Source organism: Lindgomyces ingoldianus, assembly GCF_010093535.1.
Source record: "Lindgomyces ingoldianus strain ATCC 200398 unplaced genomic scaffold BDR25scaffold_2, whole genome shotgun sequence".
Lineage (NCBI taxonomy): Eukaryota > Fungi > Ascomycota > Dothideomycetes > Pleosporales > Lindgomycetaceae > Lindgomyces > Lindgomyces ingoldianus.
This window is the reverse complement of record NW_022985163.1, coordinates 1,678,369-1,695,732: the sequence shown is the minus strand read 5'-3', so window position 1 is coordinate 1,695,732 and position 17,364 is coordinate 1,678,369. Positions and strand designations below refer to the sequence as shown.

Here is a 17,364-nt window from a genome sequence, read left to right as displayed (position 1 = left end):
GCATGGTGCGTTATGGAGCTGACAGATAGAGGCACTCGCAGGAGAACTATTAAAGTTAGATAAGTTCATATCTGGCTGAAGCGTCTGGATCAACGGATGTTACTTGAGACTAAAGCGTTTCTTTTGAGGTCGTTTTCCCTCACCCCAGGCTTCGAGAAATCCATCCGGCTCGTCACTTGGGTGATCGTTAAGGAAACCTACAGATGGAACTGGGTTGTTTCAATTAAAAAGCAAGACAGCCTCCCATTTCCCAGCAAGACCAAAGGCCTTCTGCAAGTTCTCTTCAACATTATCGCCTTCAATCCCTATATCTAACACACCGATGGAAAGCAATGATTTGGCGCAACCAACGTCACACTCTCCGCTGTCAAGGTTTTACCAACAAGGGGTATCCTTGAAATGTCAGTATTAAAACGTGATGTGAGCGTGGAATGGTATATATTTACCATAGAGGGTAATGATCAACCCTCTCCCTTTATCTGGGACAAAGTCTCCGATTGCTCAGAAGTAGCTAGCCTTGTTTTGCATTTTTTTCCCTTCCTGGTGCGCTAAGACCGACTTGCGAATGAAATCCTTGCATTCACCTGCGTCCGGTTCCTCCAGTCTGCCCACAAGGAGCTGTGCCCACTGTTTCTGCTTTAAAGCGTAACCCCAAACCCTGTGAGGACACAGGAGGCATTGCTCTTCCGATAAAAGCCTACAGCGCTCGTGCTTATCCCAGTTAAATTGGTACCTCTTTTGGAAGACTGGATTCGCTCGACGTTCTGGGGAAAGGCTCTCCGGCTGTCCCTCATGTCGTGTTAATTGGCAAGGATTTGAGTTTTTGGAAGCATACATTCGAAGAAAGACACAAAATCGACCATAGTCGTGCTACTGACTATGATCAAAGTCAATACTCTGCAGTAGCTGCGCACTTGCATTCTTACCTCTTGTTGACGAATTGTGGGTCATGCGCAGTACTGGTATCACCAGAGCTAGTTGAAGACAATTGTTCTTCCCACCCGCGATTAAGCTCTCTGCCTGAACTTCGACTTGTGTACAAAATGCTGCGACCGCTATGGATATCCGCGGTTCCCATATATTTAAACATTTGCTTGCCTTTCCCTCTATTGCGTATATCCGCGTATTAGCAAATATGAGCAGATTTGCAACATTTGCACTGATGTTCTTAGCACCCCATAAGTATTTTAGACTCCCTTTGTAAGAGCACTGTATGCAGTATGTATAAGGCGCAGAAGGGGGTATAGAATGGTATTAATAGATAAATCCTTAAGGAAGGAAGGATATATATGTGCTAAAACACAACTTTAAGGCATATATACTATTCTGCACCCGATATCAACTGCTGGCTGATTATTCCTACCAAGCTGAAGAAGTCTGCCAAAGTCCCTAGACTACTAGACTTACATCCAGTATATCCCCCAATCTAGACTAAGGGCTAGAATACCCTAGAGGTAATCTATAACAAGTAGTGGGATGGCCAACTCGCTTGTCTGGCCAACTCGCTTATATCCTTGTTGGGAATTGCCGAGTTCACCAACTGCTAGGATTTTGATGCAGGAGGCAGGATCCTTGCGCAAACAGTCTAATCAAGTTCTTAAGCGTAGTAACGCAGCAAACAACAATTTAAGGCCCCAAACACGCCACGCATGCAGTCTCAGCAAATGAGAATCGAGAATGCACGTGCAAAGAGACTGCAGGAGGTGGTCAGCTCCCTCCAGATATCTTATTTTAAGCACTGTGAACGGGGTTTTTAAATTCCTTCTCGAGTTCCATCAGCAGATCTGATACCTCTCACCCATATCGATATCCCTGATCTCGTGTTCTGTACAAGGATGGCAGGCACCAACGTCACCAACTTGATTTCTAGCACGATTGCCATTCTCAAGGCTACTACAAAAAATTACAATATTGTCAAAGATGACAAGGGCCTACGGGAGGCATTCCATGAAGCAGGTAGAGGGCTGCTCCTTGTCGAGGAGGCTCTCCAGACTGCCAAAATTCAACTAGACGCACGCGGCTCAGCCGAAGACCCCCAGAGTGCCATGAGTTCACTGGAGGCCTGCAACACAAAAGCAACGTTGTCCGAGAGCATATTCAAGGACGTCGCTGAGGCACCCGAGACTTCGAGGTTCGAGAGTTACAAAGCGGCCGTGCAACAGCAAGGCAAAGGAAAGACGGCGGAGGTCTTGACGTTGTGGATGATGAAGGACGTATGTGAGCTGGCCGAGAATGATACAATTAAAGAAATAATGCAAAATCAAGTTAAGGGATTGCGTGATGCGATCGATAAATTGTTAAAGATGGAGCCGTCCGTGCCGAAAGAGGGTTCGGGCAACACTTTTAACAGCTACGACGATTCGCGCCAGTTCAATGCCCCTGGTGGTACTCAGGATATCAATACAGGCAGTGGCAACCAATTCTCCAGGACTATTTTCAGTGGGAGTGTGACTTTTGGCAGAACTTCGTGATGAGGACTACTTTTTGTTGGAAAACTACCCATGGTACGGTAACAGATAGGAACCGAAGCCTGGATTCCTGACAGGGTATGTCATTCTTTGGCTGGGCTGTGATGTCTGGGCAGTGCAAGCAGGCATTATTGCGCGTTTGGTACCATAGTTCAAGAACAGTCACTTCCTCGACAGTGTTGGGCTTATGTGAATAAATTATACTATGATGAAGTGTAGCAAACTACATACATACCTGATTTGGTTCATAGCCATATCGATCAATCTCTACTCAGATATATTCAGACACATCCGTCTAGCTCGAGCCAAAATGCACAGGCCCTAACCCTATCCGGTCCAGGGCATCCGAGCGTTTACAGTGAGCCACAAGGGGAAGTTACCAAGTTTTGCGGAAGAGTCCAACAAAGAGAAACGTCAGAAACAAGCCGACCATTTGGCCCCCACTGCTCCTGATGGGATCGTTTCCAAATGCAGCATCAAGGTCGCGAGCCAAGGAGGAACCCACATGATATCATCAGTCCAATATGCAACCCTCGCACTCCCTTCTCGTTACACTGCTGTTCACCCCGACGAAGGATGTTTCTGGACCCCGTGATTCCTTTTTTCTTCCATCGCTCTGCAAATTCCTGTCCTTGATGGGACCGATCGCGGTCTTGAAGTCAGATGTGACGACGGCCACAGTTGTGGTGCGGCTGAATCGCCTCACTGAATTGGTCAGCCCCGAAATAGGCGAAGATATGCCACATTAGAGTGCTCAAATTGCGTGAAGCATATGTCACATCTCGTGTTACGAACGGACCCCATCCATCCCTGGATCAGCTGGCATGTCCGTCGAAGCCTCGAGAGGCGCAGAGAAGATATCAAGTCACTTCATGAGTCGATCTACAACGTATCATCTCGGTTAGTGCATCATTGGTGAAGAGCAGTTATCTATACTCTACGACCTGTTCCTGCCGAGGGTGCCGCGCTCAAACATCTCGTCTTAGCTTGCAGGGCAGAATGTGGCTGGCTTTCCAAGCGTCACCTAAAATCTGACGCCTAAGGTGCTTCAGCCTTCGCAGGAGTGTCAACACTCTCGCAACAGAAGAATATCCCTTCCCCGTCCTTGATAGTTCCTAACTGGCAACTTCACATCTTCTCGCATTTTTCCTTCTCCCGGCAGAGACGACGAGATTCCGATGGCCTCCTTTATTCAAGCACAACTCTGATTAGCACAACTTCGTAATCGGCACTTTGTCAATTAATCCAACGTACGTTAGACAATGGAGAGACCCCTAGACGCGAAATCTCGGTCGCGGCAGCAGTCCCAGAATGCTGCCTCCCTGTCGGAAAGCGAGCACCCACAAGCAAATGGCGCATCTACCCAACACAGTCCGCAATTACATGGTAAGACGGAACCCTCGAGGCGGCCTTCCAGGAGTGAATCCTTTAACAGCTACGACCCCGGGCCCAAATTCAACGCTCCAGGGGGCATTCAGAACAACAATACAGGCCCAGGCAACCAATTTCATAGGCCTAAATTCAATGGGCCTGTGCATTTCGGTAAGAAATTTTGGTACGGTTAGCACAAATCATGATAATTCATCTAGATTGTTAAATCTGGCTGACTTCACACGCCGGGATCTAAAGCGAGTTGAAACTACATACTAATTCTCGGCAAGATCAATCACCATCCGCCCACCTCAGAACTAGGGACACGCAGAAAGACCGGGCCCGGAGGGAGAAGGAAATAGAGATTCTGAGGTGCCTCAATGCATCACCATACCGAGATCGAAAAGACCGAAACCCTGGTCGGGTCCCCAGGACATGTGACTGGTTCGTGTCTCATAAGCTTTTCCGGGACTGGCAGGAGAGTAAGTCATCGAGAATGCTTTGGGTGTCTGCAGATCCCGTATGCGGAAAGTCGGTTTTGGCAAAATACCTGGTTGATTCTATTCTACCGACAACAGAATCCAGAACGGTGTGTTACTTCTTCTTCAAGGACGACTTTGAGGACCAGAGAAATGTGGTTAGCGCTCTCTGCTGTATCCTACACCAACTTTTCAAGCAGAAACGCATCCTACTCTCTGATGCAATTCTCGATCAGTTCGACATCGACGGAGAAACCTTCACTAGTTCATTTAATGGCCTTTGGGACATACTTATCAGCGCCGTAGAGGATGAGAATGCCGGCGAAATCATCTGTCTTCTCGACGCAATTGACGAATGCGAAGATCAGGGGAGGTCTCAGCTCGCTCGAAAATTATGCCAACTTTATGGCACTAGGAGGGACTTTAATTTGAAGTTTCTCCTCACGAGCCGACCCTATGGTGTAATCCGCCGTGGTTTCCAGCCTCTAGAGATTCCAGGGCTGCCGGTGATCCATTTGAGCGGAGAAAGCGGTGTTGAGATGGAAAAGATCTCCCGAGAGATCAATGTTTTTATCAGAGCTAGAGTCCAGGATATTGGAGCACGACTGAAGCTTACATATGACGAGCAAGACCTCTTATTACGAGAGCTTATGCGTGTTCCTAACAGAACGTATTTATGGGTACATCTTACGCTTGACTTGATCGAGAGCGATATCGATATCGACAAAACTGGAATATTCGAGGCCACTTCCCAGCTCCCCAAAACAGTTGACGAGGCATACGACAAGATCCTCTCTAAGAGCCGCGATTCCGAAAGGGCCCAAAAATTACTATACATCGTTGTGGCGGCAGCACGGCCCCTGACCCTGAGAGAGATGACCTTGGTGTTAGTTCTTCAAGAAAGTCATCAGTCCTATGATGACCTCAATCTCAGACCCGAAGACCGTTTCCGAGAGGATGTACGAGACATCTGTGGCCTCTTTGTGACAATCATTGACTCGAGGATTTACCTACTTCACCAAACAGCGAAGGAATTCTTGGTTCAGAAGGATATGGTGAATTCTCCCAAAGACGTGCACAGCAATCTCAAATGGAAAAACTCACTAAGACCGCAAGAATCCCATCGTATTCTTGCTGAGATCTGCATCTGGCACCTACTCCTCGCAGAATTTGAAACGCATCCTCTTTACAGAAACGGACCACCATCCCAATACACTGAGGACCATGTCTTCCTTGACTACTCTGCTAAGCATTGGGCTGCTCACCTCCGCGAGTTGCAAATTGGGATACAAGATGCAATTACCCCATCAATATTGAGAATCTGTGATGTAAGTTCACAGCGTTGCCTGACTTGGTTCAGAATCTATTGGACAAGTACAAACACTGAGCTCCCCCAGGGGTTCACCACCCTTATGGTTGTATCCTATTTCGGACTGAGCACAGCAGTGAAGCATCTGCTTAAGATGGATGGCATCGACCTGGATTCTCGGGATGATACATACCAGCGATCAGCGCTATCATGGGCTGCAGGAAATGGCTTTGACACCGTGGTCAAGCTATTGATCAAACGCGCCTATACCGGGCTAAACTTCAACCTATTCCTCAACCTACTGTTAGGGAAGGGGGCCGAAGTCGACTCAGTCGATACATATGGTCGAACGCCATTATCATATGCTGTGTGGAATGGGAACATAGCTGCGGTCAAGCTGCTAATTAAGGCGGGGGCCCGGGCGGGCCTAAAGGATGAAATTGGAGGAACACCATTATCTTATGCCTTCTCTAGTGGACAAAAGGAGTTGATTAAGCTACTGGCCAAAGGAGATTCTCAAATTGATTTAGAGGACAATATTAGTAAGGAGCTATTGTTCCCCGCTGCGAAGAAGGGCCATGAGGCAGTTGTTAGGTTGCTGCTCGAGAGGAGTAGAGTCGACCCTGACACGAATGATAACTACGGTCGGACGCCGCTGTCGTGGGCCGCCGAGAATGGGCACGAGGCTATCGTTAAGCTATTGCTTGATACGGGTAGAGTTGATGTTAACTTGAAAGACACTCAACATGGTCGGACGCCCCTGTCGTGGGCCGCTGAGAACGGGCGCAAGACTGTCGTCAAGCTGCTGCTTGATACAGGGAGAGTCAATGCCAACTCAAAAGACACCAAATATGATCGGACTCCGCTTTCATGGGCCGCCGAGAACGGGCACGAGGTTATCGTTAAGCTTCTTCTTGACACAGGCAAAGTTGATGCCGACTCGAAAGACACTAAGCACGGTCGGACGCCTCTGTGGTGGGCCACTTTAAACAGGCACGAGGGCGTCATTAAGCTGCTCCTGGATTCACGTAAAGTTGATGCCGAAGCTAAGGATAAAAACGGTCTGACGCCGCTGTGGTGGGCCACCTTAAACGGGCGCAATGCTGTCGTTAAGCTGCTGCTTGATTCAGGCAAAGTTGATGCCGACTCCGAAGATACCAAAAATGGTCAGACACCGTTGTCGTGAGCCGCTGAGAATGGATATAGCGCTGTCGTCAAGCTACTGCTTGATATAGGCAGAGTGGATGTCGATTCAGAAAATACAGAATATGGTCAGACGCCTCTGTGGTGTACCACTTTGAATAGGCACGAGGCCGTCGTTAAGCTGCTCCTTGATTCACGTCAATTTGATGCCGAATCTAAGGAAAAGCTGTCGGACACCGCTATCCTGGGCTGCCGAGAACGGGCATGAGGCTATCGTCAAGCTGCTCCTTGATACAGGCAGAGTCAATGCCGACTCGACAGACACTAAACATGGTCGGACGCCGCTGTCATGGGCCGCTGAGAACGGGCGCAAGACTGTTGTTAAGCTGCTGCTTGAAACAGGTAAAGTCAATGCTGACTCAAAAGACATCAAATATGGTCGGACGCCTCTGTGGTGGGCTACCCTGAATGTGCATAACATTGTCGTTAAGCTACTGCTTGACACAGGTAGAGTTGATACTAATTTGAAAGATACAAAATATGGTCGGACGCCCTGTGGTGGGCAGTCTTGAATAGGTACGAGGCTGTCGTCAAGCCGCTGCTTAACACAGGCAAAGTAAATGCCGAGTCAAAAGATACAGAATATGGTCTGACGCCGTTGTTGTGGGCTGCTGAGAACGGGCATGAGGCTATTGTTAAGCTGCTCCTTGACATAGGCAGTGTCGATGCCGAGTTGAAAGATACAGAATATGGCCTAACACCGTTGTCGTGGGCCGCTGAGAACGGACATGAGGCTGTTGTCAAGCTGCTTCTTGACACAGGGAAAGTTGATGCCGACTCAAGAGACGCCAAACATGGCCGGACGCCGCTTTCGCGGGCCGCCGAGAACGGACACGAGGCTATCGTTAAACTGCTCCTTGATATAGACAGAGTCAATGCCGATGCTGAGGACAACAATGGTCGGACGCCACTCTCGTGGGCCGCCCTGTTCGGGCGCAAATCCGTCGTTAGACTATTGCACGATACAAGCAAAGTTCATGCCGACGCCAGGGACAAATACGGTCGAACGCCGCTGTCGTGGGCCGCCGAGAACGGGCACGAGGCAGTCGTTAAGCTTCTTCTTGACACAAGCAAAGTAGATGCCGACTCAAAAGACACCAAACATGGCCTGACGCCGTTGTCGTGGGCCGCCGAAAATGGGCACGAGGCTAGCGTCAAGCTCCTCCTTGACACAGGGAGTGTCGATACTGAGTCGAAAGACACCAAACATGGTCTGACGCCGTTGTCATGGGCCTCTGAGAACGGGCATGAGGCTATCGTCAACCTGCTCCTTGATAAAGGCAGAGTCGACGCCGAGTCGAAAGAAGCCAAACCTGGTCGGACGCCGCTGTCGTGGGCTGTCCTGTTCGGGGCCAAGTAGGTTTCGAAGATTATTTTATACAGCCTCTGGCCAGTTGCCCTCAGTCTGACAATCGGACTCTGGTACATAACTCTTCCTGGAGATGACCGCAACGCTATTGTGCAAACAGCGCAGACGATCTCTTCTTCGGTGATATCAACATGGCAGATCGGAAAGAGTGCAACGGCTCGCAAATGAAGAGGAATGAGGACGAGCTCCACGTGAACGTCGCGTCCGCGGCGGGATATCTTGCCAAGTTGGATATTCCCAAGATCCACACACAGTAGAACCACAACCAGCCCTCCGAAGCCAAACAGCTGGCTGAATATGTGTATTGGTGAGAAGACTAGCCTCTTTCGAGGAATTTGCCCACTGATTTTCACGGCCTTTTGGTCCGTAACGTACTTTTATTCAAGGAAGGGTCTAATGTAGGGTGTGGCTGTGCTTGATTTAATGGGGCGCCTCTGAGTGTTCGACCCATCAACATTCTAATTTGGGTTTACTCAGGGGATGAGGATGAGGTAGGAGGACACCAATCCTTTCGTTATGGGGTTAATTTGGCCCTTGGGTGTTGCTTGATATATGTTCCAGCCTCGATGACTTCGAAAAACGTGATGACTTAGGGAGCTTGAGTTACGGTTTTCTCGTGTGTTCTCAGGAGGTCAAAGGCGCACCAAACTCCAAGGCGGTGTTGTATACAAGTATCCTTCTCAATAGCCTGTAATGGAGACATATCCGTACGTCAAGCCTCAAATTGGAGCTACCTCGCGAAGTTCCGCGGTAATTGTTGTGAGAACTAGTTAAGGTTCAGGAGATAGATCTCTTTAGTTGATTCAGCAACTCGTCACCTAAACCACACCTTACCTTAACTAGAAGGCGCTGTGGCTAGTGATGTTGATTGGATGTGGCCACGCTAAAGAACAACTTGTATTGCCTCGCTCGGCCAAACAAGCCACCCAATCTTAAATTTCTACAACACGCACTCCAACTCTATTGACCTGGCATACGCTTGACCCATCTTAACTGCAAAGGTTACGAGAACGACGCGGCGCCACTCATCATACCAGAGGATATGCTCTACCGTCGGCTGACCTCGGTTCAAGGTAGAACTCTGTTTCACCTTCGGCTTGGTAAGTAGCGCATCTTCTTGTTTAGTAAACTTGTACTTTTCCCTTATTATTTACAGCTACTTAACAAGACTAGCTAGTGGAGTCGAGAGCTAAGAAGGGAGTAGAGCTAAGTTCTAAAATGTCCTTGTCATCTCGCCCCGAACAACTGCAAATTCAACGTCTTCAGAGATAGCGGCAGCGTAACCAATCAGAAGTAATACGATTCGACTCGGAGTTTTCAACCGCCCTACGACTCAGTTTGTTAGTACGATTATACGATTACTAGAGGAGCAGAGGGGACTACAAGTTGTAGTTAGTACAAACTAATTTGCTGCAACATACTTCACAGGTAAGTTACTTACACACCTAAGTTGCTTACTTTTGCTAAAACCTTACTAAACTACTTTTTTTACACTAATGCATTTCTAATAACACTACTTAAATATACTAAAAAAATGTTAGATATAGCTTACACTTTAAGCTTTTAAATAAAATATAAAACTTTTAAAAAAATATACTATAGCTATGTATAAAGTTTTTTAAAAAATAATAAATAACTATAGCACTAAATAACTTTTATAAGCTAATTTTATAGCTAACTTATAAAGGCTAAGTAATAATAAAAAAAGGTAATTATTAAGACTATACTTAAGCTATCTATATAAAAAATTTTCTTTTAAATAGCATTTATAGCTAATATAGCTAATTCTTTACACACTAAGTATAATCTAAGCTATATTAGCATAAACTAGCTTAGTGTCCGTACGCAGCAGCAGCGTCGCGGCCTGGATACAAGCGATCACGCACGAGCAGGATCACGTATCTATGTCACATGATGCTCGTGCGCGAACCTCTGTGCGCGAACATCTAGATATCCCCCTTTTCCTCTGTACAGAGGAAAAACAAGAAGTAATTAACACTAGTTACCTAACACCCCTATACAATGTTTACACTATGCAACTCTCTCTATCTTATACACATTTGCTAACACTAAGTGCTAGCTAGTAGAGAGTTTATTTAACACTAATTAGGAGTTTAAATACTATAAAAAAGAAAGCTCTTTTTATACTTTTTTATTTAAAAGTTTATATATAAAAAGAATTCTTTTCTTTACTACTTTAACTATAAATTAGTAAGAGTAAAAATAAAGTTTAATTTATATATAAGTAGCTATAAATCTCTATTTAGTTACTTAAGTAAAAGTAAAAAACTTGTTTATATAATACTATTTAAAAGTATTATATAAATAGTAGTGCTTATTTAACGCTAAAAGGTCTGTTTTATTTTTTTGCATAAGGCTGTTTAGAGGCAGTGTATAACAAGAAGTAAGACAGCGCGCAACAACATATAATTAACTACTATAGAGCAACAAGCAACACTAGCTCTATCTATAACTAGCTAACATAACATATTAACATATAACTAATATATACCTTTTATAGGCATCTTAGTAAAGACTCTAGTAAAGTAAATAAATATTAAAAATTAAGTAAATAAAATTAAACTATTAAATAACACACTTAAAAAAAAGCTTAATTTATACATAGCTAACTTAATTATAAAACTCTGCGTGTTAAGCATAATAGATGTATATATGCTTAAAAACTTTTAAAATAACTTTATAAAGTAAAAGCTTATACACTTTAAAAATTTTAGCTAACTATTTTTATAAAAACTAATTACTACCTTATAGAATAAGAGCATTAGCTTTAAAAAAGACATAATAAAGGCTACTACACTATATAGACTTATAAAAAAAGAACACATGTTTACTATCTTACTAAAACATTATATAAAACTATTACTACTATTACTAGTCTTAATATAATAGAGAATGTTTTTATATAAATTACTTATAGACCTAATACTTCTTTTATAATTAGTATAACTACCTTGTAATAGCTTACTGTACAAGAGCATAACTAGGCAGCTACATATTCCTATAGCTACAGCTCTGCATGTGATTCTCTAAAGCTTGTACCTACTATATATAATTTAATTACTGTATAATCTATACTAACTTCTACCTACATAAGATATTACAGTAGAGAACTTTACACCTAAAAAGGTTATATAATTCTAAAAGGCATAGAAAAAGAAAAATAACTATATAAAGTAACTATATAATATTCTAGCTAATAAGGCTATAGTATTTATTAAGCTTTACTAACACTTTACTATCTTTAAAGCATTATATACAAGCATCTTTTTTAATATTTTTAAAGAGCGTGCACACATGTTCTACCTTTATAATATTAGTCTAGAATAATTATAGAAGTTACTATATAAGTAGCTTAGTAATTACTTTAATACTAACATAAACTATAACTAGTATTAAATAAATTAGATAATAATAAGCTTTATATAAAGTAAGTAAAAAAACTTTATAAAAACTTTATATAAAGCTTTTAAAGCTATAATTAATAAATTTACTTTTATATAAAAAGCTTTTAGTCTATAATTTTAAAGCAAAATACTGCTTTACACTGCTATTATATAAGTATGCTAAGGGTAACTTAAACTTAAATAAGTAATGTTCTTAATTAAGCTTATATATAAAGCACTATACAGTAACCTCTATTTAGCACTTTAAGTTATAATTAATTAATAAAATAATACATTTATAAATAAATCCTAAAACATATACTATACTAATAGGCAATATAGCTTACTATGTACACATAGCTATTAATAACATAGAAGAAGCTTAAGAGAATATAAAAGATTATTTAGACTATAGTTCTCTACATAATTAAAGTAATACTTTATTTATTATAAAAAAAAATGTTAGTTAATAAATTATTTTTATATAAATTAATTCTATGTAAAACACTAATATATTTTTTTATATAAAAGATTTTATAATAAGACACTAACATATAAAAAGGTAAATATATACATTTAAAAGTTTAAAAGCAAACTAAAGTAAAAAAAAAAAAGTTATATAATAATAATAACTTAGATAAAAAGAAAAGTAAAAAAATTATTAACTACCTTACTAATGCTATATTTCTTTACTATATAACTGCAGAGAACATCTATAGCCTAGAACCTAAAAAATACATAGAATAGTTTATTCTTAAAGATTAATACTATATAGTATACTAAGGTAAACTATAGAATACTAGCATAGTAAGAATCTCTACTATAAAGAAGTTATAATTTAAAGCATACTTATAAGAATTCCCTTATATAAAAGTAGACTAGACACTAAGAAAGAAAAGTATTAGCTTTAAAAAATAAAAATTAATAAAATTAATTAGTACTATATAAATTACTAACCTAGTTAGTAACATAACATATTACATTTTAGAGACTCTAACACTGTTCCTACTATCTCTAGTAGACATAGACTAAATAAGTGTGTACTTTAATAATATTTTAAATATTATTATATGTAAAGACAAAACTACTATTTTTATTATATAAAAATAAAAACACTTTTTTTTTAATATTAGTAAAGAAGAATTTATGTTTTTCTTTACTAAATTAAAACTTTACTACCTCTACTACTAATTTAGACACTCTTGTATAAAGAGACTCTAGAAGATGCTAACTAGCGCTAGCTACAACATTAATGCTGTAGTACTAGAAGAGATTAAGAAGTTCTACTACTTCTACTAATTATATAACTAGGCTTTATAAAGATTTAAGTTTATAATTAAAAATAACACTTACTTTAACTATAAAGTTATTATTAATGTTATATAAATTAATAATAAAGATGTCTTATATATTATTAATATAGACATATTATTTTAGGCTGCTACATTCCTAAAATCTATGTCTACACAAGATACCTAGGATGTACTATATAAATGCTAGATTAACACTTATTAAAGACTTTTAGACTATATTATGCATAACTTTAGTATAAACTTTGCTTTAAAAGATTTTTAAGCCTATGCAAAAATTATAGAAGCTATATGTAAGCAGATGCCTATAAAAGCACATTAAGCAGTTAGAAAAGTTAAGCATGTACACACACCTTTTTAATAAGTGTTTAACATCCTAAAGACTAAGCTAGGTAACTGTATAGATAATAAGGCTATTCTGTAGATAGCAGTTAAGGCTCTAAATAACATAGCTAGCTTATATAGTCTAGTACTTACACTGCTAGTTTTTAGAGCATACTTAAGAATTAACTTAGACTCTCTACTATTACTAGACATTATTACATAAGTAAGCACTATATAAAAAGTAATAAAGATACTTTAAAAAAACTATATAAAAGTAAACATTAATTATATAATTAATACTTATAATAGCTTTATAATATATAAAGTTCTTAACTTCTCTCTTAGCTTAAAGATTATAGCATAAAAAGAAAAAAAAAGCTAGACTAGCCTATATAAGATTAAAAGTATTAAAGAAAGAGATGTTATTATTAAAAAAAAATAGCTTACTAAAGCTTTAATATATATAAGTTAAACTATACTATAAAAAAAAATAACTTACTTATAATAAATAACCTAGATAAACTAATCCCTATATAAAAAGATCCTCTAAAGAAAAAAAAAAAAAGATAGCTTTATAAAAATATTATAAAAGTAAAACTAAAGCCTACTACAAACTAAGCCCCTTAGAATAGTAATGCTGCACTAGTGTAAAAGAAAGATATAGATACTAGAAGAAGTAAAAAGTAAAAAAAACCTATATAAAGTCTAGACTAGGTATTTCTAACCTAAAAAAAAAAATAATTAGGCTTTATTTATTAAGCTTTATATAGATAGTGTAATTACTATACTTAGAAAACTATTTAAAAAATTAGACTATATAAAAATAAACACTCTAATTACTAATAGCACTTTTAAGGTTATAGCATATAACTTAATAAAGTATAAAAGTTAGATTTTTAACCTTTACTTTATATAAAAAGTAAAAGGCAAAATAACTTAACTATATAAGAAATTCTGCTTAGTGTTTACTAGCTACTTAAATAAAAAAAAAAGAAATCTTTACCTAGTTACTAACTATTTAAAAAATAAGCTAAAGACTACTTTTAGCTATAAAAGTAAGTCTAAAAGCTATATACAAAATGCATTTTAAACTATGTAATATTATATAAGTATACATTTAATTAATAAATAAGCTTATGCGCATGCTGTACACAAAGCTACTAAAGAAGATGCGCTAGAGCTTTCTACTAAATATAATACTCTAGATTATATAACTTTTATATAAAGCTACTAAATTAGAACTGTATTAGTTTAAGACATATTATAACTACTATAAAAAAAAGCTACGCATGTATATTTTTTTATACAACTCTTACCTTTTAATTACTAATAAAGAAGAGCACACTTTTAGTATTACTAGCTTATAAATAGACAACACTTTAAGCATTATAATAAAAAATTTTATATAAAAAAAAAAAAAAACTATAAAAAGTAAAGTTTTATATAAAAAGTAAAACTATTTTAGTAAAAAAGCAGCTTATTAAGTTTAATAGTAAAAAGATTAAACTTATATATAACATAATAGTTTTTACTTAAAAAAGATAAGTAAGCTACTTTTATATAATTAACTTAAAAAATAAAGATGCTGCATAATAATATATTAAGTAATATGTAAAAAGGGTATATATTATATCTATATGTTAACTAAAGGCAGCATTTAACTTATTTATTACTGCACAAACTATAGACTTTTTATATAATAACATTAACATACTTAATGCATAAATCTAATAGTAGATAAATAATAGTAAGTGTAGTCTTACTTTTTTACTATTATAGCTTAATTATGTAAAGCTGTTTATTTTTATAAATAAATTATTTACTAATAATAAAAACTTTAGCTTATAGCTAAGATTTTTAATTATATTAAGTAATAAAAACTATATAAAGTAAAGTAACTACTTTAAAATACTAGGTAACATTATACACTAGAATTCTACTAAGTGTAAAAGAGTAACTAAGAGTGTTCTTACTAGTAAACTATATAAAATAGTTAAAAAGTTTAATAATATAATTACTTTTAGTATAACTTTATAGTAAATTATATAAATACTTAAACTACTACTAATTTTAGTAGTAATTTATATAAATTTAAAGTTTTTATATAATTACCTTATTAAGCTAGGCACTACTAGTAAAAAGTAACTTATAATTAACATTATATTACTTTATAAATTATATAAGAAAAAGAAAATTACTAAAATAAAGTAAATTAATAGTAAAAATAACTTAGTAAATATATATATAAAAAAAACACTAAACTAAGCTTTTTAATTATTAGTCTTAACTAACTACCTCTCTATCTAGATAGAAGCATCTGTAGACTAGCTAGATCTTGTGCGTAAAGATGCCTTAGACTAACTAGACTAATAACACCTATATATAAGACCTATTTTTTTATTTTTTTTTATTTTTTATTTTTTTTATATTATACACACTTATTTTTCTTATTATAAGGATCTGTTACTATTAGCACTGTATAAAAAGAGAAAAGAGCTAGGGGATTATACAGTAAAGCTTAAAAAGTAAAGAATAAAGAAAAAAAAAGCTATTTATATAGCATAACTAGCTTATTTTAACACATAGCATTACTAAGGCAAGTCTTAATAAATAAGGTAAAGTAAAGGTAAAATGTAATTAGATAGACTTATACAGACAGAAAAAAAGTAACACATATAAAAGGTAACTTTTTAGATAAAAAGAAAAGTTGCTAGTGTCTGTACACAGCAGCAGTGTTGCGGCCTAGATACAAGCAATCACGCACAAGCAGAATCACGTATCTATGTTACATAATGCTTATGCGTAAACCTCTGTGCGCAAATATCTAGATATCCCCCTTTTTCTTTATATAAAGGAAAAATAAAAAGTAATTAACACTAGTTACCTAACACTTTTATGTAATGTTTACACTGTGCAACCCTCTCTGTCTTGTACGCATTTGCTAACACTAAGTGCTAGCTAGCAGAGAGTCTATTCAACACTTAGTATGTTTAGAAAGTGTTATCTAAAGCTTAAAGTAACATTTAAGTGTAGTATAACTATATAAAAGCTTTTTATAAGAGTCTTAATGTAATTTAAAGTAAGTTTAGCCTTATAAAAAATATTAAAGCTAAGTATAGTATTTAAAATAATAATATATATAACTTTAGTAAAATAAGCTTTATTATAAGCTAAATATTTATTAACTATACTTACACTTAAAACTTTACTTTAAGCTTAAAATAATACTTTATAAACATACTAAACTAGTTTATGCTAATATAGCTTAAATTATGCTTAGTGTGTAAAAAATTAGCAATTTTAGCTAAAACTAGTATTAAGTTAAAAAAGACTTTATGCTTAGCCTTTTTTAAGGCATTTAATAGCTTAGCTAAAAACTTAAAACTCTTTTTTATAAAGTGCTACCTCTACATGTAATATAATAAAGGCGCTTTTAAAACAAATAAAAAAATAATTTTATAAATAGGCCTACACTTAGAAGAATTACCTGCTATGTAGTTCTAACCCTACACAGATAATTAGATAAACTACTACATAAATAAAGAACTTTTACTATTAGAAATATAAAAAATCTTTAAAGACATTAACTTTTTTAAATTAGCTCTAACTATAATCTATAAGCTAGTTAATTAAGAAAAGTAAGTAGTTAAGAAAATAAACTTTTTATAATAAAAAAAGCACTGTCTAGCACTATATAGCTTACTTTAGAGAGTAACTAGCTATCTATAGATAGACAGATTAGAAAGTAATAAAACAGATGTTTTATAATAAGCTTTTAAAACTAATTAAAAATAAATTTACTTATACTAGAAAACTTAAAAGCTTTAAGAAATATATTAAAAAAGCACTTACTTATAATAAAAGACATGCTAAGCAGCATAGAGAAAAAAAAGTAGGTGTTATAACTTTAAAACTTAAATAGTTCTAGAAGAAAAGAGAGACTCTAAGGTTTAATAGTAAGCCTATAGATCTTAGCTATACTAAACATACACATAGCTTTTCTAAGAAAAAGAGTAGTTTCTTTAAAGGCGTAAAGCTGCCTTTAAATAAGGAATAAAAAAAATAGCTTAAAAAGAAAGCATACCTTTACTATAAAAAAGTAGGCTATTTTTAGTAAAACTGCCTAG

The 17,364-nt window shown here is 37.1% G+C and overlaps 5 protein-coding genes across 5 annotated transcripts; 3 read left to right on the top strand and 2 right to left on the bottom strand.

Annotated features, from left to right (window-relative positions):
* Positions 1 to 1,835: 1,835 nt before the first annotated feature.
* BDR25DRAFT_208321 (uncharacterized protein) lies at positions 1,836 to 2,471 on the top strand (the record flags this gene model as incomplete). The annotated part of the gene is made up of 1 exon (XM_033684561.1): positions 1,836 to 2,471. The coding sequence occupies one exon, from the start codon at positions 1,836 to 1,838 to the stop codon at positions 2,469 to 2,471; it is 636 nt and encodes a 211-aa protein (XP_033554000.1).
* A 1,711-nt stretch (positions 2,472 to 4,182) lies between these two features.
* Positions 4,183 to 6,342, top strand: BDR25DRAFT_203294 (ankyrin; the record flags this gene model as incomplete). The annotated part of the gene is made up of 2 exons (XM_033684415.1): positions 4,183 to 4,553; positions 4,617 to 6,342. Coding segments are annotated over 2 exons (2,097 nt in total), but the record flags the coding sequence as incomplete, so codon positions are not given.
* A 26-nt stretch (positions 6,343 to 6,368) lies between these two features.
* On the bottom strand, positions 6,369 to 7,706 carry BDR25DRAFT_208776 (uncharacterized protein; the record flags this gene model as incomplete). Its single annotated transcript, XM_033684585.1, has 2 exons — positions 6,369 to 6,699; positions 7,321 to 7,706. Coding segments are annotated over 2 exons (717 nt in total), but the record flags the coding sequence as incomplete, so codon positions are not given.
* Positions 7,707 to 7,749: 43 nt separating this feature from the next.
* On the top strand, positions 7,750 to 8,190 carry BDR25DRAFT_209033 (ankyrin; the record flags this gene model as incomplete). The annotated part of the gene is made up of 1 exon (XM_033684592.1): positions 7,750 to 8,190. A coding segment is annotated over one exon (441 nt), but the record flags the coding sequence as incomplete, so codon positions are not given.
* An 864-nt stretch (positions 8,191 to 9,054) lies between these two features.
* BDR25DRAFT_349055 (uncharacterized protein) lies at positions 9,055 to 9,618 on the bottom strand (the record flags this gene model as incomplete). The annotated part of the gene is made up of 4 exons (XM_033694503.1): positions 9,055 to 9,103; positions 9,153 to 9,280; positions 9,443 to 9,531; positions 9,603 to 9,618. The coding sequence occupies 4 exons, from the start codon at positions 9,616 to 9,618 to the stop codon at positions 9,055 to 9,057; spliced, it is 282 nt and encodes a 93-aa protein (XP_033553996.1).
* Between the last annotated feature and the right edge of the window lie 7,746 nt (positions 9,619 to 17,364).